The sequence below is a fragment of the Panicum hallii genome, chromosome 3, assembly GCF_002211085.1.
Source record: "Panicum hallii strain FIL2 chromosome 3, PHallii_v3.1, whole genome shotgun sequence".
Lineage (NCBI taxonomy): Eukaryota > Viridiplantae > Streptophyta > Magnoliopsida > Poales > Poaceae > Panicum > Panicum hallii.
In genome coordinates, this window is record NC_038044.1 from 12,080,406 (window position 1) to 12,106,170 (window position 25,765).

The 25,765-nt window shown below is 47.0% G+C and overlaps 5 protein-coding genes across 5 annotated transcripts; 3 read left to right on the forward strand and 2 right to left on the reverse strand.

Moving 5' to 3' along the window:
* Positions 1-8,863: 8,863 nt before the first annotated feature.
* On the reverse strand, positions 8,864-11,793 carry LOC112884610 (ninja-family protein 8). The gene is made up of 3 exons (XM_025950048.1): positions 11,644-11,793; positions 10,028-11,219; positions 8,864-9,506 (listed from the first exon to the last, which is right to left on the reverse strand). Exons 2-3 carry the CDS (start codon positions 11,100-11,102, stop codon positions 9,145-9,147), a joined length of 1,437 nt encoding a protein of 478 aa, XP_025805833.1. The 5' UTR covers positions 11,103-11,219; positions 11,644-11,793; the 3' UTR covers positions 8,864-9,144.
* Positions 11,794-12,102: 309 nt separating this feature from the next.
* Positions 12,103-14,760, reverse strand: LOC112884611 (cytochrome c oxidase assembly protein COX19-like). The gene is made up of 5 exons (XM_025950049.1): positions 14,459-14,760; positions 13,762-13,870; positions 13,487-13,575; positions 13,313-13,410; positions 12,103-12,472 (listed from the first exon to the last, which is right to left on the reverse strand). The coding sequence occupies exons 2-5, from the start codon at positions 13,769-13,771 to the stop codon at positions 12,340-12,342; spliced, it is 330 nt and encodes a 109-aa protein (XP_025805834.1). The 5' UTR covers positions 13,772-13,870; positions 14,459-14,760; the 3' UTR covers positions 12,103-12,339.
* Positions 14,761-14,937: 177 nt separating this feature from the next.
* On the forward strand, positions 14,938-16,621 carry LOC112887814 (ribosomal L1 domain-containing protein 1-like). Its single transcript, XM_025954082.1, has one exon. The coding sequence runs from the start codon at positions 14,980-14,982 to the stop codon at positions 16,246-16,248; it is 1,269 nt and encodes a 422-aa protein (XP_025809867.1). The 5' UTR covers positions 14,938-14,979; the 3' UTR covers positions 16,249-16,621.
* Positions 16,622-17,893: 1,272 nt separating this feature from the next.
* LOC112887199 lies at positions 17,894-21,853 on the forward strand. Its single transcript, XM_025953326.1, has 9 exons — positions 17,894-18,139; positions 18,635-18,751; positions 19,153-19,363; positions 19,452-19,568; positions 19,722-19,850; positions 20,242-20,291; positions 20,383-20,480; positions 20,633-20,917; positions 21,084-21,853. Exons 2-9 carry the CDS (start codon positions 18,682-18,684, stop codon positions 21,591-21,593), a joined length of 1,470 nt encoding a protein of 489 aa, XP_025809111.1. The 5' UTR covers positions 17,894-18,139; positions 18,635-18,681; the 3' UTR covers positions 21,594-21,853.
* A 345-nt stretch (positions 21,854-22,198) lies between these two features.
* LOC112887200 (50S ribosomal protein L21, mitochondrial) lies at positions 22,199-25,068 on the forward strand. The gene is made up of 5 exons (XM_025953327.1): positions 22,199-22,687; positions 22,775-22,855; positions 23,459-23,560; positions 24,391-24,465; positions 24,628-25,068. The coding sequence occupies exons 1-5, from the start codon at positions 22,265-22,267 to the stop codon at positions 24,697-24,699; spliced, it is 753 nt and encodes a 250-aa protein (XP_025809112.1). The 5' UTR covers positions 22,199-22,264; the 3' UTR covers positions 24,700-25,068.
* Positions 25,069-25,765: the final 697 nt, after the last annotated feature.

Genomic DNA, 25,765 nt, shown 5'->3' on the forward strand with positions numbered 1-25,765 from the left:
TTATGGGAAGTCAGATTGAACAGAGATTACCACTGTACTTGTGATCATGCGGTTCGTATGCTTGGCTCCTTGCATGAACATAGCTAGCTATCGCGCAAGAAGACTAGAAGGTAATGCTTGAGTTGAACGCGTGCAAAGATTGAAAGAAACGGATGGTTTGTCGATCATCAAAAGCTTGCTATGCGATGCTACTATCTGTCTGCTACTTTAAGGGTGCATTTTGTTGTTGTTGTAGTAGTAGTAGTAGTAGTAGTAGTGCAGACTGAGAGTGTCTTCGTATGCATTTCCGTCCATCAAACTGAATTTTAAAAATTCGAACTCGACATAGCTGCTTGATCCAATTGTCTCCGGGCCCGTTTGGGAAGAGGAGCAGCCACGGGCCGGAGTTGTTAGATCCAGCAGTGTCCAGGGACCAGGGGCACAGCCGCGCGCGCAGGTCTGAAGTCTGAGCAGAAAAGGAAACCCCCCTCGCCAGCGGCCGCTGCGGCGCGTCGCCAGAGCACGAAGAGAGAGCGGCGAGCCCGGAGATGGAGTACGTGAACCCCCTCACCGGCTTCCGCATCGACGGGCGCCGCCCCAACGAGGTGGCGCCCACCTGCCCTTTCCCTGCCGCCCCACATCGCACGGTTCACGCGTAACCCAATCTCACACGGTGCTGCTGCTGGACTCCGCGCCCGCAGATGCGGCAGCTCAAGGGCGAGGTCGGCGTCGTCGCGCGGGTCGGCGGGTGAGTAGAGTAACTGCGGATTCCTGTGGCGGTCGGTGTCTGCTTCCGATGGGATTTTTGCTGATAGATGTGTGGTGCTCGCTTCTGATCGGATTTTGCCGGTGCTTGCCGCTCTGCGCAGGTCGGCGCTGTTCGAGATGGGCAACACCAGGGTCATCGCCGCTGTCTACGGCCCTCGAGAAGTGATTCCTAGATCCCTTCTGATTAGTGTGGTTCCGTGTACATGTGGGATAGGTCATGCGCATGCGTGTTTGTGGAAATGCTCCTTAGAGGGGATTTTCATTTACTGGAGTAGTTGTGATCCGTAGTTCTATCCTCCAAATCAACATGGCTTTGACTTGGTCTTCAAGAGTCTTTTTGAGTGAAAGTGGGAACGGAATTATATGGGGAAAAAATTCCGTTTATTGTACATTTACTTTCCCTGCTATGCATAAAACATGTTTGAAAACTGTTAGGATGCATAATGGTATATGGGCAGTAGAACATGCCATTTTCATCCACTGCAAGATATACTGGATAACTTAGAATTATGGGAATTGAAATTTGAACATCTGCATTCCAGGGAACCCTGTGTTATGTTTCCAGGAAGATTCGTTCACTTTTCAGTGAAACTTAGCGTTGTCTAATTAAAATTTCATGCTCTTGGTTTTTGCTCATTCAGGTCCAGAACAAAGGTCAGCAAGTAAACAGCAAAGAGGCTTTGGTAAAGTTTCACAACTTCAAGGGCATCCATTAACTAGAGGTTCTCCCTTATGACCTGTTCCTGCATGAGTTCTGTATGCAGGTTCGTTGTGAGTATAGGATGGCAGAATTTAGTACAGGAGATCGGAGGAGAAAGCCAAAAGGTGACAGGTGTGTTCCAAATTGAACAGTAAAATTTGATTAAAAAGAACAGTCCAGTCCTTCTGTATGTTGGATAATAGTTTCATTTACTATCAAAATAGACTTCAGACATAGCAAATGTGCATTATTTTTCTATTTACCTTATCAACAACCTTCTTTTCCCTGCATCTTGTGTTTTTTACATCTTTGTAGTGTTTTTGCCTTCTGATTTGAGTCTAGCATTTTCAAAATACCATTGCATTTCCTAGTAAAGACCCTCGATTGAAGTATGGGTGTCAGATCAAGACCACTGTGATTGTAACAGTGTACTAGTGTGGATGCCTTTGCGGGTGGCACATACCAACATTGCATAAGTGTGACACTGCCAGCCAGGTGCCCACAACTGCAGTAGAGGATTAGCAATGAGATTAGTTGGTTTGTTTTGCTTCTTCAGAGGAAAGTTAGCTTCTTTATTAGTCAGTTTGTTAGGCACTGAGCTCTACATTAAGGGCATTGCTTATTGAGTTTGGCAAGCAAAGATTTATCCCTAATTAATCTAAACCAGCAGTTCAGGGCTTCCTTGAGAAGGTGAACTTGCCTCCATCTCATTGCCTAAATCCCCACTTCCCTGACACATCAATAACACAAATCATAATTAAAATCAGGAATTTTCAGGTGTTGCATCCGGTGCAACATAAACAAATAGTGCTGCTGTACTTTAGTGCTTCTGAGGTGAACACCCAGTGTGCAAAGTGAATTCAGGTTGCAGGAATTTACATGGCGTCTGATTTCCCATACGACTATAGTAGTAAACCAAAGCTACAATTATCTTGCAGGCGATCAACGGAAATTTCTCTTGTTATTCAGCAGACAATGGAGGCAAGCATATTAACACATTTGATGCCGCGTTCACAGGTCATTTCTGTTTAGTCCGTAGTATTCGTTAAGAAACTTCAGTTTTAAATGATATCATTGCCAATGCCAACTCCCGATGCTTATTATACTTGTTTGCAGATTGATATATTTGTCCAGGTTCTTCAAGCTGATGGTGGTAAGCGTGCTACCTTCCTACTTTCAGATTGTTGAAGTTGTCTCCAGGCTGTATTTACTCCCAGGACCCCTCTATTATTTATTCTGGAATGAACTCCTTTTTTTTCTATCCTAAAATGAAGCCAAGCAATGCTACTTATTTTCCATAGACTGAGTTAATCTAGATTATGCTCTGCATGATGAGGCATGCTGGAGACCAATTCTGATGCGTGCCTTTTCCCCCTTATTTAACTCAGTCATGCTATAGCATATTATTCTTTACTACTATATTGCTCAGTCATGCGACACTATATTACTCTTTTGCTTGCTTGAAATAATTTAATCATACTTTGTGCTTAAAATTGATTGTCATGTCTGGAGCATGACCATGTGTATAACAGGAACAAGGTCAGCATGCATCAATGCTGCAACGCTAGCTCTTGCAGATGCCGGGATTCCAATGCGAGACATTGTCACATCTTGTAGTGCTGGGTATCTGTGTTCTAAACCTTTGCTCGGTAAGACACCTAACTACTTTTTTCATATCTTTGATAAGATAAGAATCGTATGGTACAAACAGAACTCAAAGTAATTCTAATGTGCTATATCAGATCTGAATTACTTAGAAGACAGTGCTGGGGGTCCAGATTTCACAGTAGGTGTTGGAGTATATTGAGCCCATGTGTATTGTGGCCCATAGAGACCCATGTATATAACCTCTATACCCTATTTAGGGTTTTGGAATGGGAAAAACACTCTTCTTCATGGTATCTTTAGCCTAGGTGCTCTCTCTCCTCTCTCCACTGCTCCTGCCACCTCCCTCCTTGGTGCTGCTCCCGCCGGGCAGACCGGAGGAGGGGGGGGGGGGGGGGGGGGGGGCGTGGACGGCGACGGGGTGGTGGTGGTGGCACTGGTGGCCCTACTCCTGGGGATACCGGTACCGGTGGGGGCCGTCGGGGCGCGCCGACCCCAGCTCTCGCTCCTGCCCCTGCCCTTGGAGGTACGCCCTGGCCATCCTTCAGCAACCCATGGTCAGGGCGCATCTCGATGTGGCTGTTCCAGGGTCCGGCAGGGGGGCTTCGTCCTCAGCTCCAGCCGGCGGCCATGTTCACTGGTGCTGCTCCACTCTTCGCGCTGTCCTGGACCCCGCTCGCTCAGCCTAGCCAGCAGCCGACCTGGCCTGGGGGGTGGGACCAGGCCGCTCTGGTGCAGTCCTTTAGCACCATGGGACTGACACCGCCGGCCAGCACCGAGTGGATCGCCGACTCGGGTGCCTCGTTCCACACCACTCCTGATGCCGGTATCCTTTCTTCTGTCCGACCCCCACACCCCTCTTGTCCTTCTTCTATCATGGTTGGTGATGGGTCTTGCCTTCCTGTCACCGCCGTGGGTTCTGCTCCTCGTCTTCCTAATGTTCTTGTTGCTCCTCGAATGGTTCACAACCTTCTTTCCATTCGCCAGTTTACTGCTGACAACTCCTGTTCTATCGAATTTGACTCCTCTGGTCTTACTGTGAAGGATTCGGCTTCCCTGCGTCCACTCCTCCGATGTGACAGCTCGGGGCCCCTTTACACCCTTCGGCTTCCTGCTTCCGCTGCCTCACCTTGGGCTTCTTTGTCTGCCGCTTTTGCCGTGACACCTTCTTCCACCACCTGGCACCGCCGGCTTGGTCACCCCAGCCGCGACGTTTTGGCTCAGCTCAGCCGTAGTATAGATGCTCCTTGTACTAAGGCTCCTGCTGAGCACCTCTGTCATACGTGCCAGTTAGGTCGTCATGTTAAACTTACGTTTTCTTTTTCTTCTTCGCATGCCGCGCATGCTTTTGATCTGATTCACTGTGACCTGTGGACATCTCCTATACTCAGCATGTCTGGTTATAAATATTATCTGGTCATTGTTGATGATTTTTCTCATTACTCTTGGACTTTTCCTTTGCGCGCCAAGTCTGAGACCTTCCCCACCCTCCTCCACTTCTTTGCCTGGGTGTCCACTCAGTTCGGCCTCACAGTTAAGTCCGTCCAGTGTGACAACGGGCGGGAGTTCGATAACTCCACCTCCCGGTCCTTCTTCCTGTCTCGGGGTGTTCAGCTGCGTATGTCTTGTCCGTATACCTCTCCTCAGAACGGCAAGGCTGAGCGGATGATTCGCACGACGAACGACGTCGTGCGCACCCTTCTGATCCAGGCCTCTCTACCCCCGCGCTTCTGGGCTGAGAGCCTCCACACTGCCACCTACCTGCTCAACTGTCTCCCGTCCACTGCTTCTCCTGCTCCCACTCCACACCACGCTCTCTTCGGTACCCCTCCTCGCTACGACCACCTTCGGGTCTTCGGGTGTGCGTGTTACCCTAACACCTCCGCCACCGCTTCTCACAAGCTGGCGCCCCGCTCGACTCGTTGTGTGTTCCTCGGGTACTCCCCTGACCACAAGGGGTACCGATGCCTTGACCTCACCTCTCGCCGCGTTCTGATCTCCCGACACATCGTCTTTGACGAGTCGGATTTCCCCTACTCTACCTCCTCTACACCTTCTCCTGACCCCGAGCTGGAGACTCTGTTTCCGTCTGACCCGGTGGTTCAGCCACCGTTACCTGTCTGTCCTTTTCCTGCAGGTTTCCCCGGCACGCCGGCACCGTTTCCGGTGATCCCTGCTGCGTCGAGCGCGGCCCCGGTGCCCGCGGTCGCGCCACGCGCGGTCCCCGGACCTACGGTCGTGCCGCGCATGGACCCGGTGTCTCCCGCTGCGCCACGCGCGGCCCCGGTGCCTTCACGTGCACCTACACGGTACGCCCAGCCGGTGCAGGTGTACCGGTGTCGCTCGGCGCCAACCACGACACCACAGCGGTACGCTGAGCTGGTGCAGGTGTACCGGCGTCGTTCGGCGCCGACACTGGCGCCGCCTCCTGCTCCGGAGGCTCCTGCGACGCCGACGCCAGAGCCGTCGCCGCCGCGCCTCCTCCGGCTCCCTCTCGGGCCGAGCCGGAGGTATACCACCCGCCAGTCATCCATCGGGATCCTCGGCATATCCATCCCATGGTGACTCGGCGGATGGCGTCTCAGGCCGCGACTCTCTCCGACACCGAGCGAGAGCCGCGGGTCTCTCCGGTACCCTCCTCTGTCCGCGACGCCTTGGTGGATCCTCACTGGCGTCGCGCGATGGAAGAGGAGTACGCGGCTCTTCTTGCCAACCAGACGTGGGACCTCGTGCCGCGTCCGTCTGGTTGCAATGTGGTGACTGGCAAGTGGATCTGGACGCATAAGCGTCGGGCTGATGGCACACTGGAGCGCTACAAGGCTCGCTGGGTTCTCCGGGGGTTCACTCAGCGGCCTGGTGTGGACTATGATGAGACCTTCAGCCCAGTCGTGAAGCCTGCTACGGTGCGCACTGTCCTCTCGCTTGCGCTCTCACGCTCTTGGCCTGTGCACCAATTGGACGTGAAGAATGCGTTTCTTCACGGCACTCTGTTAGAGACTGTCTACTGCTCTCAGCCAGCGGGATTTGTGGATTCGAGTCGTCCGGATATGGTCTGCCGGCTCAACAAGTCTCTCTATGGACTGAAGCAGGCTCCTCGGGCTTGGTACTCTCGGTTCGCCATGTTCTTACTGACATTGGGGTTCACCGAGGCCAAGTCTGACCCGTCTCTCTTCGTCTACCGCCGTGGGGATGAGACTTCCTATCTGCTGCTCTACGTTGATGACATTGTGCTCACAGCCTCTAGTCAGCAATTGCTTCAGTGTCATCTCCTCTCTGCAGTAGGAGTTTGCTATGAAGGATCTCGGTCAGCTCCACCACTTCTCGGGCGTCACTGTTGAGCCTCGCCCGTCTGGTCTTCTCATGCACCAGCGGCAGTACGCACTCGATATCCTGGAGCGGGCTGGGATGACTGATTGCAAGCCCTGCTCCACTCCTGTCGACACTCAGGCGAAGCTGTCCGTTGATCTGGGTGATCCGGTGGCTGATCCTACTGCCTACCGGAGTCTGGCTGGTGCTTTGCAGTATGTCACCTTCACCAGGCCGGACCTCACCTACGCTGTCCAGCAGGTCTGTCTCCATATGCATGATCCCCGGGAGTCACACCTTGCTGCGCTGAAGCGTCTCCTCCGCTACGTCCGTGGCACTGTGGACCTCGGCCTGGTACTTCACCGCTCGTCCTCTGTTGAGCTGGTGGTCTACACCGACGCTGACTGGGCTGGCTGCCCAGACACTCGTCGCTCCACTTCCGGCTATGCCGTCTTTCTGGACGGCAACCTGGTCTCCTGGTCGGCCAAGCGGCAGCCGGTTGTCTCTCGCTCCAGTGCCGAGGCGGAGTACCGGGCTGTCGCTAACGGCGTAGCGGAGGCGTCCTGGCTACGACAGCTCTTGGCGGAGCTCCACAACCCGCTCGCCAAGAGCACGCTCGTCTACTGCGACAACGTCAGCGCCGTGTATCTCTCTACCAACCCCGTCCAGCTTCAGCGGACAAAGCACGTGGAGATCGACCTACGCTTCGTGCGCGACAGAGTCGCAATCGGCGATGTTCGGGTCCTCCATGTCCCGACTACCTCCCAGTTTGCTGACATCTTCACCAAGGGGCTGCCCTCCTCGACCTTCTCGGAGTTTCGATCCAGCCTCAACGTAGCCGGTGGCTAGTTGTGGCTGCGGGGGGTATTTGCCCTTTGTACTCTATTTGTACTCTCTTCTTGCCCAGTCTTGAACACCGCTGCGCCGGTAGTTCAGACTACGGAGGGGTGTTGGAGTATATTGAGCCCATGTGTATTGTGGCCCATAGAGGCCCATGTATATAACCTCTGTACCCTGTTTAGGGTTTTGGAATGGGAAAAACACTCTTCTTCAGTAGGTATTCTTGCAAAAAAGGACAAAGTGACTATTCTGCAGGTAAAAAGATCAAGCATTCTTGTTCCAAATTCTTAACTCCTGTAGTCTCTTTGTGTGCACAACAAAATTTTACATTTCAATTTTGCTCTCTTGTGAAATACTTCTTTTGTGATTGTTTGCTGCATAGCATTGTTCTTATATACCTTTTGTTATCACCAAAAGGAAGCAGCTGAAAAGTTTTTTTTTTCTCAAGATGGATGCAAAATTACCAATGGATACATTTGAAGATGTAATGGGACTTTCCATAGAAGGGTGCAAAGCAATTGCAACTTACATTCGAGAGGTACACAACTTTTTGTTGATCTTCCATTATGCTCGTCTGCAGTTTATTCAGCTTGTTTTCTGTTTACATTGACTTATTGACACATTGGAACTTCTGAATGCCCCATGTGATACGTTGATTGCTGGCCATCATACTGAAACAGGTGCTACTGGAAAACACAAAGCGGCTGGAGTGTCAGCGTGGCTAACCTCAACAAGTGGATCACATCTACCCAGCTTGTGTAACATTTAGAAGTCTGGGCTGATCTGTGTAACAGTGAAATTTATCTGCTTACTCGACAGAGTAGAAAGATTAAGGCCCCGTTTAGTTTTCAAATGCTAAATTTTAGCCCTGTCACATCAAAAAGAATCTTGCCATTTAGAGTACTAAATAAAATTTGTCTAAAAAACTTTTTTCATAGATGGGTGCTAATTCGCAAGATGAATTTAGTGAGCCTAATTAATCCATAATTTGCAACAGTGATGCTATAGTAACCATCCGTTAATCGTGGATTAATATACCTTATTAGATTCATCTTGCGAATTAGCCAAGAGTTCTACAATTAGTTTTAATTAGATTTTATTTAATAGTTCTAAATGATAAGATTCTCTTTGATACGACAGTGTTAAAATTTAGCCCTTAGGAACCCAACACCCCGTAACACCCCCTAATGGCCTTAGCATGTTGAAGATTGCTGACCCATCAATGGACATCACACATCGTGTAATAGGCTTGCTGGTTGGATGAATGTCTTTGGCGCGGTGCAGTGGGCAGGAAATTCCTGAGCTTGTACCGAACTTCCAACGGAGTATGTAACTTCAAAGTTGCTTAAGGTAGCTTGCCAACGAAATATAAAAAAAAATATGACGGGCTAATGCAACTGTTAGGATTTTCTCATTGACAATTTTAGTAAACAGATACAAACTGAACGTGACACTGTATGCTGAATATTCTGTTAGTTTATATTGCACCCGTCTGCTTGAAGATCAGATAATGATTTAAGAGCAACAGGTGTTTGCTGAAACTTTAGTTCTATAATTGTGCCTGCAAGATACTGCCACCATTCAGATGCTGATAGGATTATGAATTTGGAATTCGGAGTTCTGACTTGGAATGCAGAAAAATGCAATACTTCCAAAGTAATTAACTAGTTCAAATAATGTGCTGAATATTCTGCTTTACGACCAAGTGGCTTAGCATCTCAATACTCCATGTGGCGTGAAAGGAACTCAGAACAAGCTAAATCTTGCTTGAAGATACAAAGAGCTAAAAATACACATTTTCTATCCTCAAACATAGTTCAATACCAAGCGTCTAGACTTGCGTAATAAATACCAATATGGGGTGAACAGAGAGTATGGCAATGAATTGGTGATAGACACAAAAGGGGGCAGTGATTATTAGTCAAGCATTCTCTCAGACAGGCAAATTAGTTTTCAGCAGACGCTGCTTGGTTACCGACAGGGAATGCCGGTAAAGTTTCACTATTTTCTTGGGCCGGAGCATCTGCACTTGCATGCCTCATGAACTCCTCCGGGGACATGTGAGTGCCATGGCAGGCACATACTATCTTCACCTCATTTCTACCAAACTTGTATGTTACACCAGATATGGTTCTACTATTTGGTCCAGTACCAGTGGTAGAAACCCAAGGAAGATCGGGATATGATCCAGACCCTCCAAATTTGACATTTGGTGCAATGCCTGGCCTTATAGCAGAACCCATAAGAGGGAGTGCCCTCTCAGCCTTCTTCTCATCTTCCATGTGAACAGACGAAGAAGCACCTGTCTCTGCAGTTTGCAAAAGAAAGAAAAGAGCAAAACAAATCAGTCTTGCCGGTCTGTATGATCAGCTGGCAAAATATTCAAACATGCATGGATAATTTTGGCAGCATAACAAATGTACACATGCTCAGTATGGGATTGCCTTGCATTATGTTTCATTTTGTATCACCAGATTATTGGCAGCCCGTGCATAAAGAAAAGACTCATCAAATTATCTCAAAAAAGGTCATCATAATTTTTTAAAATTAAATGAGTAGCCATGGTATGCATCAATCATACCAAACACATTGTGGAACCAACAAGGACCCTTGGGATGGAACTGGATGTTAAATCTTCTCTAAAATGTATTTCTAAATAGACACAGGTTATATACCAATCAAGTGTTTTAACTCTAGTTTCTGGTAAAAGATCTGTTTTTTACTTTTTAGCGGTAGAGAGATCTGTTTTGTTGTTAACAATAACCATAAAAAAATCACAAATAGAAGGATTTTCCCCTATTTCTCTGGGAAAGGAACGCAAGCACTAACCTTGGGGTCTCTTGCCATCATCAGCTTGCTTGGAACCCGTTTGCTCAGCTTTGTCTTTTACAGTAAAAGAAGACACAGCCTGAGGCGGAGCACCAAAAGCCCATGAAGAGCTCGTCTCAAGTGTCGGTAGCTGGACTGCCGGATAACCAAAAGCAACCTGAGAGGCGCTACTCATTGTCTGGACAGCTAGCCCACCATTTGTAGGTGGCCTCAACTGCACTGGACATACAGAGTGAAAATTCGGTGCATTAGTTACGGTAGGAGGACCAGATACCTGAGCGTGGATTTGATATGGCACAGCCATTACATTTGATGCTTGCATAGATAATGGATTCCCAGGCGGCAGCTTTCCTGAGCTTGCCTCACTTCCTGAGAAACTTGGTTGCCTCTTTCCTTGAAAACCAACGGCAGCATCATCAGCTGATCTTTTCCTATCGGATCCTTTGTTAACAACAGAGCCCTTAGCACTGTCTTCACGCTGTGCAACCAACCAAGAATTCGAACCTTCTGCTTCTGACTCCGCAACATCCTCATTTTCACCAGTTGAACCATCATCCGTACTAATTGAGATAGGTGCATTTTTCGCACCCCCATCAGAGCTCTTACTAGATGCATCAGGCTGGTCACCAGCTGTCTGATGCTTCTTCTGAAAGCTCATCTCTTCAGAAAGCAAGTTGCGGTTACTTAAGACTGGCTTCTGTTCCTCAGAATTATTTCCACTGTTATTTGACATCCTCCCATCTTGATACCTGGGAAGCTGAGGCTGAAGGCCCACTGGTTCGACGGATCCATCTACCACTGGAGCGGAGGAACTCCCTGGTTGTCCCCAGAAATTCCCAAATTGTGGTGCAACAGGGCCTTGCCTCTGTTTACTATTCTGTTCTTGATTCTCAGGGTTTATTTGATAATACTTCCCAAAAGGAGCATCAGGAGTTTGTGAACCAACTTTGCTACTGCTTTCTTCCACCTGAGATTCTGCTTTTGGCTCTAGAAGAGCATCTCTAGCCTTAGCCTTCCCTGATGATCCGCCCAAAGAGAGGCCCAAACTAAGCTCAAGTCCATTTTCCTCGTCCATTTCCAGTTATTGGTAATTGTAATGATAGGTATGCGTAGTTACAGACTATTCTTCACACACTATGAGAATGACATAGATCGTGCCATTGTATACTTACTGCCATTCAAACCATCATCCCTACAATAAATACCTTAGGTAAGAGATTCGTCACATGGGGAAACATAAATTAACTAATCACTTAACCAAGCAATTCATCACATGCACACACACACGCAAAATAACTAACGTTTAACAGCATTTCACAAGGAAAATCATGGGATTTACACAGGAAATCAAGGCCCGTCATCCTAGAACAGGGATATGTCTTATGTTTCGGTAATCATTTCGTCAGAACGCGATTTCGAACTGGGGACGGACTTAAACTGGGACTCAGGGGCGGACCCAGTATAGGACATGTACACCCAATAATTGTTACAAAAAAAAATCGAAGTTAGTAGGTAAAATCCATGGTCAGATCCGAATACAAATAGCACATGTTAGGGGGTTAGGGTGTTCGATTTCGCACGGCAGGAAAGGAAGGGAAGAGAAAGGGCGGACATACCTTGTCAGCCGGCGAAGCGCCCGACGAAGAACTGGCAAGGGCGGCGCCACTCCCCTGTCGTCGCCGCTTGGAAAGAAGGCAGACGAGCGAGCGAGCGAGAGAGAGAGAGAGAGAGAAGAGACGGGGAGAGGACTTCCGTGGGGCGCTCGTAAGGTTGGGTAGATAGAGATCCCCCATCTATAATCCAGCCCACCCAATAAGCCCACGGCCCATGATTCCTTCCGTGCTCAGGAAAAGCACAGCAAGCGGGAGCAGCAGAAGGCCCAATTCGGTCAGCTGGCAAGACTAGATTAAATTAATGTAGTCAACATTCTAAAATACAAGATTGAACATCTATTCAAACTTTATGCAATATTTTGGATAAAGTAGTTCAACATTTTATGTAAATGTTGAAGCATTAATAATTACGAGAAACTGCAAATTAATAATTTAGGGACCTATGTGACACCCTTAAACAAGTTTAGTGAATACTGATGCAATTTACGCAATAACTTAACAAGCTCTGCCATGCATTTTTTCTATACACAGAGAAAACGGTTTGTGGCCAATATAATCTGCAGTCCGATCAGGTTTTCAGCATTGGTTTGCAAACTTGCTACCATTTTTCTTTTTATTAAGCCTTTCTTTGCTCTCAGATCTCGACAGATCTCCTGGATGAACAACTTGCATCAGAAACATACAGAAGCTACATCGAAATCAAGAAGCTATTTTTTTCTCATCTGCCTCATTAGGAAGGGTCTCCAGTTTGCCATTCTTGTCAGGAGCTGTATCCACTTCATCCAGATTTCTGAACCCAAGCTCCGACATGTCTTGCTTCGCCATCAAGTTTCTGAAGAAGGCAAATTTTGAGATTTAGTACCACACATGGAAACAATGATTTGAAATCTTAATGGAAAGAGCAGCAGCAAACAGAAAAAGAAGAAGCAAAAAGTGTATCTTGTTATGGACCAGCAAACAATTTAATGCGAAGTGAACCTTGTTATGATGAGCTCAGATACTGAATTTCAGAGATCAAAGTTGGTCAGAGGTCAGAGCTCACCCCAGGGCTAGTAAGAATTCGCAACATAGAACAATGAAACACTATCTCAAAACAATCAGTGCAGCACCAAAACGTATCCTAAAAGCACTAGCTGCATGCCCACTTGTGGTTGGCATACTGATCACTTCACTTGATTACCAAACACTGACTCTATATGGCACACTGCACATGTGGTATACCTGAGGATGCAAAACATTCTGGGAGGCCAAACTATGTTGCCATGGGCTATTGTAGCCATAGCAGTTACTTCCCTCAACAACTGAAAATAGATCAGGACATGATGTAGCTTGCAGATCAGCACATGTGCCCAAAAAAGAACATATTTGTCAATCAAACTAAATATTTTTTGGTCAAAGTAGAGAAAAATACAGAAAGCATTTATGAGTGTAGGGCAGAGAATTAATTCCAAGAATAGGGCAACTATCCAGAAACTCCAATCCATACATAATATGTTTGCACAGCTTCCTTGGACATTAATTTTATAGTATGTAACATACTAACCACAAAACTTAATTGTCGCTAGGTTTAGGAAATTATTGATATGCCAAAAATGAAGTTGTGTATCTATATCATGATAACTTTTACAACTCTAAAATTAGCATGTAGATAATAAGAACTAAGCATACTAACCTCTCCATCCGACATTCCAGATACCTCTTTGAGAACTGCCGACATTTTTCAGACTGGAATCCTGTTGATTTCAGGCAGGCAAGATAGCCTTTCTTCTCCTGTTTGAATAGTCACCATTCATATAACAAGTATAGAAAAACAATGGTAATTGATGAAGAAAGTCTGCAGCCTTACCAAGTCGCACTCATTTAAGTGATCCAATGGGAATACACCTTTTTCAGGAGGCACAGGCCTCACCCCCCTATTTCCACCAAATGCGCCACCTGTGACAATTCACATTGTTATTCAGATCTTCATATTAATATAATCCTGCAATTTGGAATGACAACATATGAATGAGGAGATGTCGCTTTAAAACTTGTAACAGATGCCTAATGCAAACAAAAACAATGAATAACAGATAGGAAGCAATGTTAAGAGGTCAACCCTGGACCAGTACACCTCCTTACCGGCACTCATGTGCCAAAAAGTTAAGTGTTTCGATCAGGAACAGTCAAGAACAAAGGCTTCCAAGAATAAAGTCGGATCTCTAGCAATCGTGTGGCCGATGCCTCAACACTGCAACAACACAATAAACACTATAGCTGGTAAGTGCAGTATACGGAATTTATCAACTGAAACTTCAATTTTGTATCAGTGAATGCCATGTTTACCCATTTAAAACAAACTGTCGGATGATATGACAAGTAGACAACCTTGCAGTGCACTACCAAAATATTGACAAGTATGACAACAATAGAATCCAATAAATGCATTTTGTACTAAGTATTCTCTAAGTTGCAACAACAAACAGCCACCACCGGATGCATGAGGATCTGAAGATGCATTAAGTTTTAACAACTGAAACCATCCATAGACATAGGACCAAACTTCAAACAAGGAGTAGCCAGATATCAGAACATACAGATGCACCCAGACGACTAGCAATGCTGTACGATATGCATTCATTACGAATCGAAGGCAAGTCAATGGTCATCCATATAGCAGATTGAAAATTAGGCATACAGGTTCAATCCAATTAGTTCGAAGCTTCATATGATACTGGTCTTGCATTCACAAATCATGAAAATATTTATATTTCGAATCGATCCAAAGTGGATGGAAGTCTAATCTTCGATGGGTGAGAATCTGAGAGTAGAACAACACCTCACGGCAGCGCCAAGGGCCTGTGAGAATGCGCGGCGGCGCGGCACTGAGGGACTCCACCCGTAGGGAGGGGAGGCCGCTGCTCGCCCAACTCCGCGAGGCTCCCGCGCCGTCACGCCCACGCGTGGCTGAGTGTGAGGCTGATGCGTGACGCCAAAGCCGCCCGCCCACGCATCGACGCCGTTGGCCATCGCCGCTCGGCGCTCGCGCTCGGTGTTGCTGCCACCGTGAGGACTTAGGAGTAGGAGGGATGGGAGGCAGCCGCGTTCCCTCGAGGTGAGGTGGGCTGAGCTGGTGTCTGGTGTCTGAGCCTTCGGAGTTTGTGGGCTCTTGTGGACTTGGCTACTGCTGCGCCACTGAGTTCGGCCCAAATACAGCTGCTGACATTTTCGAATACGTGTCCCTTGGACCCACTCGCCATAGGTAGCAATCCTGGCAAATGCTTTGGAGTCGTATAAAATGTACCCTTCCCGTCGCGAATCAAACCCTAAACCCCTTCGCTCTCTTGTCGCACCGCCGCCATGTCGCCGCAGCCGCCACACCCGGTGTCCCGTGAGACGGTGGCCGGCGCCGTCGCCTCCTTGACCAAGTGGATGAAGAAGCGCACCGCGGAGGCGCCCCCCAACCTTCTCGCCGACGAGCGCGACGACCTCGTCGTCCTCCAGCTCTCCCTCCGCCGCATCCCCGCCTCGCCCACCACCAGGCCGCGCCTCCTCCCGCTCCCACACCCCGTCGTCGGGCACGATGGCGCCTCCGTCTGCGTCATCTCCGACGACCGCCCCAACTCGCGGTCTCCGCCCGCCTCCGACCTCCTCGATGCGTCCAAGTCGCTCCACCGCCTCCCCGTCTCCGAGGTCATCCCGCTCTCCACGCTCCGCACGGACTACCGCCCGTACGAGTCGCGCCGCCGCCTCGCCGCCTCCCACGACCTCTTCATCGCCGACCGCGCCATCCTCCCGCTGCTGCCGCGCGTCCTCGGGAAGGCGTTCTACTCAACCAAGAAGGCTCCTATTGGAGTTGATTTCACCCGCGTTGGGTGGCCGGAGCAGGTCCGCAAGGTGCTGGGCTCCGCTTTTCTGTACCTGCGGTCGGGGACCTGCTCGGGAATCAAAGTTGGGAGGCTGGACATGGAGGAAGAGGAGATCGTGGAGAATGTGATGGCCGCGGTGGAGGCGGCTGTGGAAAAGGTGCCAAAGAAGTGGGCCAACGTTAGGGCGCTGCATCTGAAGGCTGTGGATTCAGTTGCCCTGCCAATTTACCAGGTTGTGCCAGAGTTGGGTATGAAGATTGAGGTGCCTGAGGAAGTTGAATCTGGGGTGATCATTGATGCTGCGGAATTGGAGACTAAGGGGAAGAAGACTGACAAGAAGAAGAAGGCAATGATGTACCCTAATGCCAATGATGATGAGGGAGTTGCCAGTGAGAGTGGCAAGAGGAAGAGGAATAAGAAGGAGCAGATTAAGGATGTTGAGATGCAGGAAGAAGTTCAGGCGGAGACAGAGAAAAAGAAGTGGAGGAAGAGTATTGTGGTTTCTGTTGGTGAGGGCCAGAAGGTTGGCAAGAAGGGTAAAGACAAGGGCAAGCGTGATTTGGAAAATGAGGTGGAAGAACCCAGTATGGACAATAAGAAGAAGAGTAAGAAGAGGAAGATTGAAGAGGGGAAGAAAAAGAAGAAGAACATGAAGGGTGATGGTGAAGTCTCAGCAGATAAAAGCCAGGAAGATAAGAAGAGCAGGGGGGAGAAATCTGATGGCAAGATCAAGAAGACAAAGAGCAGGGTAAGAGTATAAGGTTACAGTCGATATTAGTGCTGGAGATGCCTGTTCTGAATTGAGGCCAGCTGCAGATTCAAAGAATCGATGAACTGGGTTAGTTGTAATCATCCTGAAGAATCATCTTTTGTCCAGGTTCCATGCTGTATGGGGAGCCTTACTTAACTTGAGAAGACCGCCTATCAGTTTTACCACGGAATGCTATACATTTGGTCCCACAGGGGTTTCTTCTGAAGTTTCATCTTCAGGTTTTGCTAGCTTAGTAGCTCAAGCCTTTGGGTTAATAATAGTGTGGTGAAACTGTTTCTTGCTAAGACTATGTACTCCTTTCGAATCGTAACAATTTTGTGTCCATCTGAGGATATACTTGTGTTGCCCTGGCTTCTTTGAAGTACCTCTTGCGATCCATTGTACATTAGGCAGCATTATTTACATTATCAGACTTGCATATTTTCTCCCACCATGTCACCGTTATCTAGATTTAACACGACCATTATGTTGTTCACTGAACCAATACAAATTGTTACTTCACAATATGTGTTGTGATGAATATCTTCACTGGGCTACATACATTGGAAATTTGGAATATGTCGTAGTTAAGATCCAGGATCTTAGACAACATCCTGCCAAGAAAATCTTTGCATATACTTATCTTAGACAAGTTACATTCATGCTGTACAACCTGCCAAGAAAAATCTTCGCATATTCTTCGATGTATTCCCAAATCATCTCTAGTTGCATACTGGAATGACAGTCTATGAATACTATTGATCTGCCTTATCTCTGTTCGCAAATCCATTTTCTCATACTGGTACTGTACTTTCTCATGCTAAGTCTGATGAAGCTTTTTGGTGCGAACTGGAATTTGTCTCTGTCCGAAGTGATCGTAAATTTCCCCTAAGGCTCTGGAATGGAATGTTGCATTTCGTTTGTACTGCTGTATCAGAAGTTCTGAACACATCTGAAATTAACGCTTCGATGAGATGCCGGTAGCTTTACAAGGCATGGGTGCTTCGATTTTGCTTTGGCTTCCCTGATCAAAGGTTAACGAAGTTCTGTCCTAGGGTACTCCGTATCAGGAGATGTTACAATTGGATCCACTAATCATGAGCAATGATAATAATGCTTTCAGCAGCCTGTTCCCTGCTTCGAATAATACCATTGCCTCTTTCTTGAGACAAAGCATCGACTGGGAAGAACACTGCGTCAATAGGTTCAGAATTCGGATCATCCTCTTCTTAACTTGTTCGGCTACCAACACACAGCACAGCAGCCAGTGGAGGTGGAGACTGGAGACCGAGCCGGCACTCGTGTCGAATGCAGTTAGCTTGCCGACGCCAGCTGCCAAGCTTCGCCGCAGATAAGAGCGGAGTCAAACTGTTTCATCACGACGGCGCGACGTGCTCGTGTCGCGCCATCTCTGGGCTGCCACCCGTCGAATACCTCAGCATGGTCGAAGAGATGGGTGCGAGGGCGCGGCGTTATCGGACGCGTCGATCTTGGAGGCGACGTGCGAGCGACCCAAGCAGAGCAGCCTGTCGACCTCCCCAGGCGCGAGACGGCGAGAAGCCCCGCTGGCAGCCGCGCCGCACCCCCACGCGGCGCCCATGCGCGCGTCCTCCCGTGTGGTCGCCCTCGCGCGCGCGTCACCGGTCACACCGGATAAGCCCATTCGCCCATCCCACCCCACGGCTCCCGCTCCCGGATCGCCGCGGGCTCCTTTTGACTCGCGCAGTCGCACGCGCCTCTCCTCACTTTTCCGTTTGGAAGCCGGAGCCCTGAGGTGCCGTGCTGCCTGGAGTCTCTTGACGCCACCACAGATCGTCTGGGAGTCTCGAGGTAACTGCCCGGCGGGTTTCCAAGCAGCGTCCAGGCCTCCAGGGAGCTCGTTCCTGCTTCTCCGGGAGAGGTACAGTGGTCTTCTTTCCTGTACGTGCGATTTGGCGCGGGCCGCAATCAGTAGTACCAATGGCATGCGCTCCAACTGTTTGTCGAAATGCCTGCGTGTGTGAGCGGGAGAAGGTTCTGTCTAGGAGTTTGATGCAAGATGCTCCTTGTTTCGATCTCGTCTGCTCATCTGGATTCTTGGATGCAAGCTGCGAGCAAGCTTTCGTTTTCTTTGATCCAGGAATTAAAGTCAATTGGTTGGGCTATCGTAGCTGGAATGTGTACCTTTGCCTTGTTCACAAGCTAGAGCTCCGTGAAACCTCCACCGTTTAAATCCTTTTGGGGCAGTTAGATGCTGGAAGGGGTAGCCATGCTAGCAATGCACACCATCGTTGTTAGTTTAAACAGCGCCACACATTTTACATTTTTCACAATGCCATAGAGGTTTTCAGATTGGTTCGTGATCTATTATAGAGGTACTGAGCTCTTGACGTGTTTTTTTTCTTTCTTTTGTTAGGTAAAAAAAATGTATCATCAGGGTTGATGCATCTACGTGTGACATAGATGGAGGACTATTTTTCACGCTTCCAGAACCTTGGTTGGCAGTTAAGACAATACTTGACAGAATTGATAGGTGCCAACTTGAGCTTGTATCTCTTAGTTAACAAAACCACCTTGGATTTGGGCATGCTAATTTCAGTGCTCATGTGGGTCTTGTTTCTTTTTCTATTTCTGAATTATAAGTTCCTAATTACAGGGTTCCTATTTTCTTTCCTTGAGGTTATATGGAGCAATTAGTTTGATGCTTGACTACTTCATGTTGGATAGCAATATTAGATGTATTTCATTTTGAGAGATGCGGAACCTTTTCTTCTTGGAGGCAATATGGTCCGACTTTCAGAGGTTTGGACTGGATGAGATGTGCTTAATCGCCACTAAAAGAAACAAATGCTTCTCAAAATTGGGAGAAACCTGAAAATTGGTGTTTTTGTTGTGTTTTTCTTTATTTTTATATGTTTGTATTTCTCTTGCCAGAAAATTTGCTCGGATACATTGATTGGATTCCTCAACGTCTTGAAATACAATTCTCTGCTAGTCATGGAGGATCATTGCCTGGCACTACAGGACATATTCATGAAGGGGCATATGCATTATCTATTAGTGATACTACTACAGAAGAGCAAACTGCAAATGGAATATCTGAAGGCACAATTTTCAGGAAAAGATTTTCTAGTATTTATCAAAGGTTCAGTTTTTTTATAGCTTCATCAATCAGTAAGTATGTGTTTTTGTCCTATGTCTCACATCCACTTTGCAACTATTTGTGGTGCCAGATCATATGGCAGTTCTTCCAATCTTTTGCATGGCTTCGGGGTGGTACGAAGATTGGCGTTCCGCGTGCGAGATCAGTGGAGTCTGTTTTCAAGTGAAGTACATGCCAAACTAACTAGGTCAGTTACTGCCTTCTTTGTTCAGACTTCTATGTTTTGCTTGGGTGTGTGCACCTGTCGCACCTTACAGTTCGAGGACTCAAAAGGCCATTGATGGTGTAACCCAGTTTTGTTTATTCTAATTAGTTCTAAAATATGTCATTTTGGTCACAGGATCTTACATCGTTTCTGGACAACACTACAGGGATCTCGTGAAGACATAGGATGGTTGCAAAGAACTCAAGCATCGCTTTGTTCAGTGGATGGCACAGGCCGCTTCAAGGAGATATTGCGTGAGATCAGGTGATTTTTTTTTGAAACAAATCAGGATGAAGAACTGCCAAATGTAAGAGAAGAAACCCTGACTGGGCAATACAACAAAGCAACAACAACCCCAAAGGGTCGAACAACGACAACAACTAACAACTAAAGACAACCAAGGGCCGGTTGGATTGCAACCTCAACACATGCCACATGACACCATGGCACCACTGCTATAATATACACCACACCAATTTCCTGGTTCCCAGTTATAGTGAGCTCTGTACAAAAACATTACCGCATTATTTTAGCATAGCAATCAGTTTCAGATACTGTAATGTGAAAATTATGATTATACCAAGTAAGTTGAACTGAAAATGATTAATCAGTTTCAAGAATGACCAACAATACTATAAGCTGCTTTATGTTTCAGAAATGGTCTGCACTGCCTGCCTGATACACTGGTTTACTTATTTATTCCTGGTGAGACATCTTTCAAAATGTAACAAGTTTTTGCAAATGATCCTTAAATGCCATTGTTTACAAATTGTCTCATCTGTACTCCTTTATGCAGGCCTTTTTAGCAACCACAGTCCACTTTATTTCACCAATACGAAAAGATTCTTTTCAAAGATGGGATTGGCTTGCCATATTGCAAAAATTCATAGCGAGGTAATTGAGCTGAAGGTTCGCATGCAAGTTTTTCCTCACTAGTTTGTCTAGCATAGGTTTCATTTTTATTTCGCATTATGTCCTAAAGCAACAGCTGCTTGTGATAGTGTTTCTTACAATTACAATTTGTACTTACATTTTGCTTTGTCTAGGCATCGGTGGAGAAAAATGCATGGGAACTGAAACAGTACATCGAGGAGCTCTACTGGGGATCTGGTAAACAAGTTTTGCTCCTTGGCCATAGCAAAGGTGGAGTTGATGCAGCTGCAGCTCTTTCCTTGTACTGGTCTGAGCTCAAGGGCAAGGTTGCCGGCCTGGCATTGGTTCAGAGCCCATATGGTGGCACCCCGGTCGCCTCTGATATCCTTCGAGAAGGCCAAATTGCTGATAAGGAGACAAGGAGAATCATGGAGCTCATTGTATGCAAACTAATCAAGGTCCTCATCACGAACTGTTACTCAGTCAAATCCATTGTTTATTTTCTTTGAAAGGCAGGAGCTTTGCCAATTACTTAAGATAGATAAAAGGAGAAATCTGTTGTTTACAAACTGTTCATTCATGATCTCATCCATTTTGGAGTCTTAAACAAGTGAACAATTGCAGGGTGACATGAGGGCCTTGGAGGACCTCACCTACGCCAAGAGAAAGGACTTCATCTCCAAGCACAAGCTTCCTGTTGATGAGCTGCCGATAATCTCCTTCCACACCGAAGCCAGCACCGCGCCAACAGTGCTCGCAACTCTGACCCGCATTGCCCAGGCCGAGCTCCTGCCATGGCTCCCCTTGCCACGGTTCTTCCTATCAGCATCCGAGTTTGTCGAGTCAATGCTTGCCTCTCTGAAGGTCCCTGTGGTCGCACCCGTGTCGGCGGCGATGGCAGTCACCGCGCTCCACCTGCGGTTGCGGTACGGCGAGAGGAGCGACGGGCTGGTGACTCGGCGCGACGCCGAGGTGCCCGGATCGGTGGTGGTGAGGCCCGAGAGGAGGCTAGACCACGCGTGGATGGTGTACTCCACGCTGAAGAAGGGCAGCGCTGAGGCTGATGCAGGTGAGATGTGCGAGGCTCTGCTGGCCATGCTCGTTGAGATTGGAAGGAACAAGAAATTTCTCTGATCATCTGGTCATCTGGAGCTCTGGATCGTTGTTTGGTTATGCAAGAAATTTTGCGCCTGAAGTCTTCTTTAGTGTCATGAACTGGAACTTACTAAAGTCACCAGAGAAAGAGAGAGAGAGAGAGAGATGCTACAGCGAATGATAGAATACTATAGCCTTTACAGGGAATAGTGAAAACTAGATTGTACTTTTCCTTTGTTGGAAGAAAACACACTTGGCAATATGCCATTTTGTTTTAATGAACAATGACTCTTTCGTGATGTATTATGTTCTTCACACTTCACATTTTCATTCAGTATTTTATTATTTTTCCCATCAATTTATGATGCGTTTCTTACACCACTGGATTATTCCATTCCCTCTTCTGAGTACACAGTTGCTGATTCACTCACTCATAATAAACACACACGAGCATAGCAATATTACCATCTCATGACACGTATAACGTATTGTCGTGATCCCCTTAGCTGATTCCGCCTTCACGGTTGGGTCACGTAAACTAGCAACTGCTGGGTCCCGAAGCGAGTAGTAGGGGGCCCAGTGTCAGTGTCACTCGCTCGTCTCCTCGAGGTTTCCACCCCTTAAACCCTCATCAAAACCGCTGCTCGACGAAAATTTCCATTTCTGCCCTTTCCTCGCTTCCGCCCGCCGCCGCCGCCGTCGACGCAGCCATGGCGTCGCGGCGCTGCCTCCTCCGCCTCCTCTCGAGCCGCCTCGTCCCTCAGAGATCTCAGCCTCTTGCACCGGTCTCGATCGCAACCCGAACCCTGACATCTTTGTCCGAGCCCCTCGCCCATCCAGCTCCCCGGGCCCTCGCCTCCCCGCGGCTCTACTACCCCTCGCGCTGCCACTTCGCGACCCGCTCCTCCGGCGACGAGGAGGATGGCGACGAAGAAGAGCACTACGACGACGAGGGGAGCGAGGGGGAGTGGGGGGAGGAGGAGGAGGAGGCGGTGGCGGCGAAGAAACCGAGCGGGAAGACTGAGGAGGAGAAGGTAGCGGAGGCGGCGGAGATCGGGTACAAGGTGGTGGGCCCGCTTGGGGCTGACGAGAAACCCTTCAAGCCCTACGAACCCGTCTTCGCCGTCGTACAGGTCTGCTCCACTTGGCCTCAATCTTTCGATTTTGAGGTTGGGGGTTGGATCTAGTGTGTGATTGCGTGTGATTGTTTCTACCTTCAGATTGGCTCTCATCAATTCAAGGTGAGCAATGGCGATTCCATCTTCACCGAGAGGTTAAAGTTCTGCGATGTAAATGACAAGGTACTAGTTGCACTTCGATGGCAATCTATTTTACTTTTTAACTTTTGGTCTTGCTGTTTCATGTCATCTTCAAATAGTTGACTTCGAGGAGATCATGTTGCTGTGCATTATACAATGACATCTAGAAATTCGAATTGCATGATCATGTAATGCAAATCCCACTCTTGTAGCTCTGTTCATCTATTAGTGCTTTTGGGCATTGAAATTTCGACCAATTTATGTTGAGAATTTAGGAACCTTGGCTTATACGTAGGTGTATGCTGTTTATTCTGCCTCTGGAAATTTATTTTTAGGCTCACTTTTCCTTTCAATTACTAAAGCAACATTGAATTTTTAGTATCTTGAGTCGTTATGAATTGGTGATTAAGAAGGATTATAATTCCAGCCTTCTTTCAGTTAGATATAGTACATCTCTACCTGATTTCATGCTAATGTTCATTTAGTGTATCACGTTGTACAAATTAAGAAACCGAGTTTACTGGGTAACCTCATGAATTATATTGCAATTCTGGCAACCAGCATATATCTCTATTTGTTATCCTGTATATTTCATTCTACTGATAGTTTGCTGTTGGTGATGTTGACTGCATGACGTTGCTTCAGCTGATCTTAAACCGAGTTCTCATGCTTGGTTCACAAACTCAAACAGTTATTGGAAGGCCAATTCTTCCTGAAGCTTCTGTTCACGCTGTTGTTGAAGAGCATGTAAGATGGACATTTGTTTCTTGAACTCCACTCTTTTGTTGGTACAACCTTGTTCACTAAAATGAACTTAAGACGTAATTTTTAAACTCTATTTTATCAACATAACTCTGTAAGTATATCTGCTGTATTTATTAGTGGAATTATGGTTTGCAAAATACATGTCAGGCACTTTCTATCTGTCTATACAGATTTCAGATTTATTGGAACACATTTGTTTTAATAATTTGATTGGTATGCATGCGTACCTACTTGTTGAGGAGCGATGACCTAGTTACACCAGCTGATTTGATGCATTTGAGCTTGCATTGCTGATAGCAGTTTAGCCTTATTGGCGGATTTCCTTGTTTGGGTTATACTCCACAGTTTTCCTTTGTACTCATTTTCTTGCGTCTGTACTTTTATGCCACCATATATCAATGATTGTAATTGTAACATCTGAAACACGTTCCTTGTTTAGTGATAGAATCCTGTTGCGCATCTACTCAACATCAACTACAATTATGACTTACTGGCTGATATGTGCCTAGGACCACATTTGATATATTGATGACCACGTTGGACTGCATTGTTCTTATGCATATACCTTGAATTACAATTTACATCTGATGGTTAAGCACTATACTACTTTAGATTTTTGCTGTCATAATATATTCTTCAGACATCTAGAAATGGTAGTTTTTAACTGTCAAAGATGTGAGTATGCAAAAAAAAAACCCTCTGCCAACACATCTTCTCAGCGTTACCGTACCAGAGTTCATTTCGATCTGATTGGTCCTTGCAATGTGTTGTTGGGTAGATTTGACTTTAATTTCTCTTGACTATCTTCTCAGGCCCTAGATGCAAAAGTGATCATATTCAAGAAGAAGCGGAGAAAAAATTACCGCCGAACAAAGGGCCACCGTCAGGTTAATTTATACTGCTGTAGTTTGTACTATATTCTGTTCTTAAAAGAAACATTGACGTTTTCTTTAATGGGTGTGCCTTCAAAAAATAGGTTTTTTTAGTATTTTTTGTCTTGCGTGTCAGGAATTCTGCCTGTGTTCTTACTGTACTCTAACCATTTCCAGGAATTGACAAAACTGAGAATAACCAACATTGAAGGAATAGATAAGCCAGAGACTGTTGCCGTTGCGGCCTAATTTCAGGTTGAGGAAGGAAGGAACAGTGCCATTTGTTTGGGTCAGCAATGCCCAGACAATCCTTAAGGCGGGTTTTAGAAGTTCAGTCAGATGATAGCTGATACCAGTGTAATGACGCTTCTTTTCTTGTTAATTCCAAAGGTGAAGCGAAAGATGAAGCTGTCTCAGCATTCCAATGGCACCATGCCAATGTACTGAGCAGGTTGGGTACTATGGTGTGGATCGGCTGTTGTAGCTTACCTGACACTGATTGTTTTTCTTCATTTTTGGTTATCTTTTCTGCATGCATCCTTTATAAATGTGTTCTGATACATCAGTGCCATGTTGACTGCTAGAACCATGTAATAATGGAACCGCAATGCTTCGTAACTCTTGCACTCATGATATCATGGGAGGATTTGCAGCTTGCAAGTAGCCTCCTGCGTGCATATTTGCTCATGCTTATTAGTGCCCCAGCTTCCTGCGACCGGGCTTTACTAGATCGCCGAGCAAAGTTACCCACTAAACTGTGTCCAGTTCCATTTGATGGGATCACTCAGAGGGAAGCAGGAGCCCTGCACTTTGTTGTGCTCTGATGCTAATCTGAACACGGTTTACTCTGTCGGAGTTATCTGTTTGCTGCGGATAACTGGATCTGGACGTCATCGTGCTCCTCGATCAGTCTGGTTCTGCATTCGGCTAGATCCGTTCTGCTCGAAGTTGCCGTCGTGTTCTCGTCGCACTAGCTTTGGAAACGAGAAAAGGATAAAGGTTTCATGGGTCCTTAGTGGGCGCGAGCTATGAGCCTATGACTGATACTGATCGTCGCCTCCCGTCACTTTCGACATGGTATTATACTACTCATATACGCTCCATGAAACCTACAGAAACCATAAGAAAACATTATTTACTCGTACGCTACTTTATTTTCATAATCTTTGTTGCCCCCTCATGTTCTCTCGAGTCAAAACGGTAGCAGCCAGCGGCCAGCGCTTATTCCTCATGCAGATAGTTTATTTTTTTTCCTTTTCTTAAAAAACTCTACTCACTCTGGCACCCACTTTGCAAGTCGCAAGGCATTAACTAC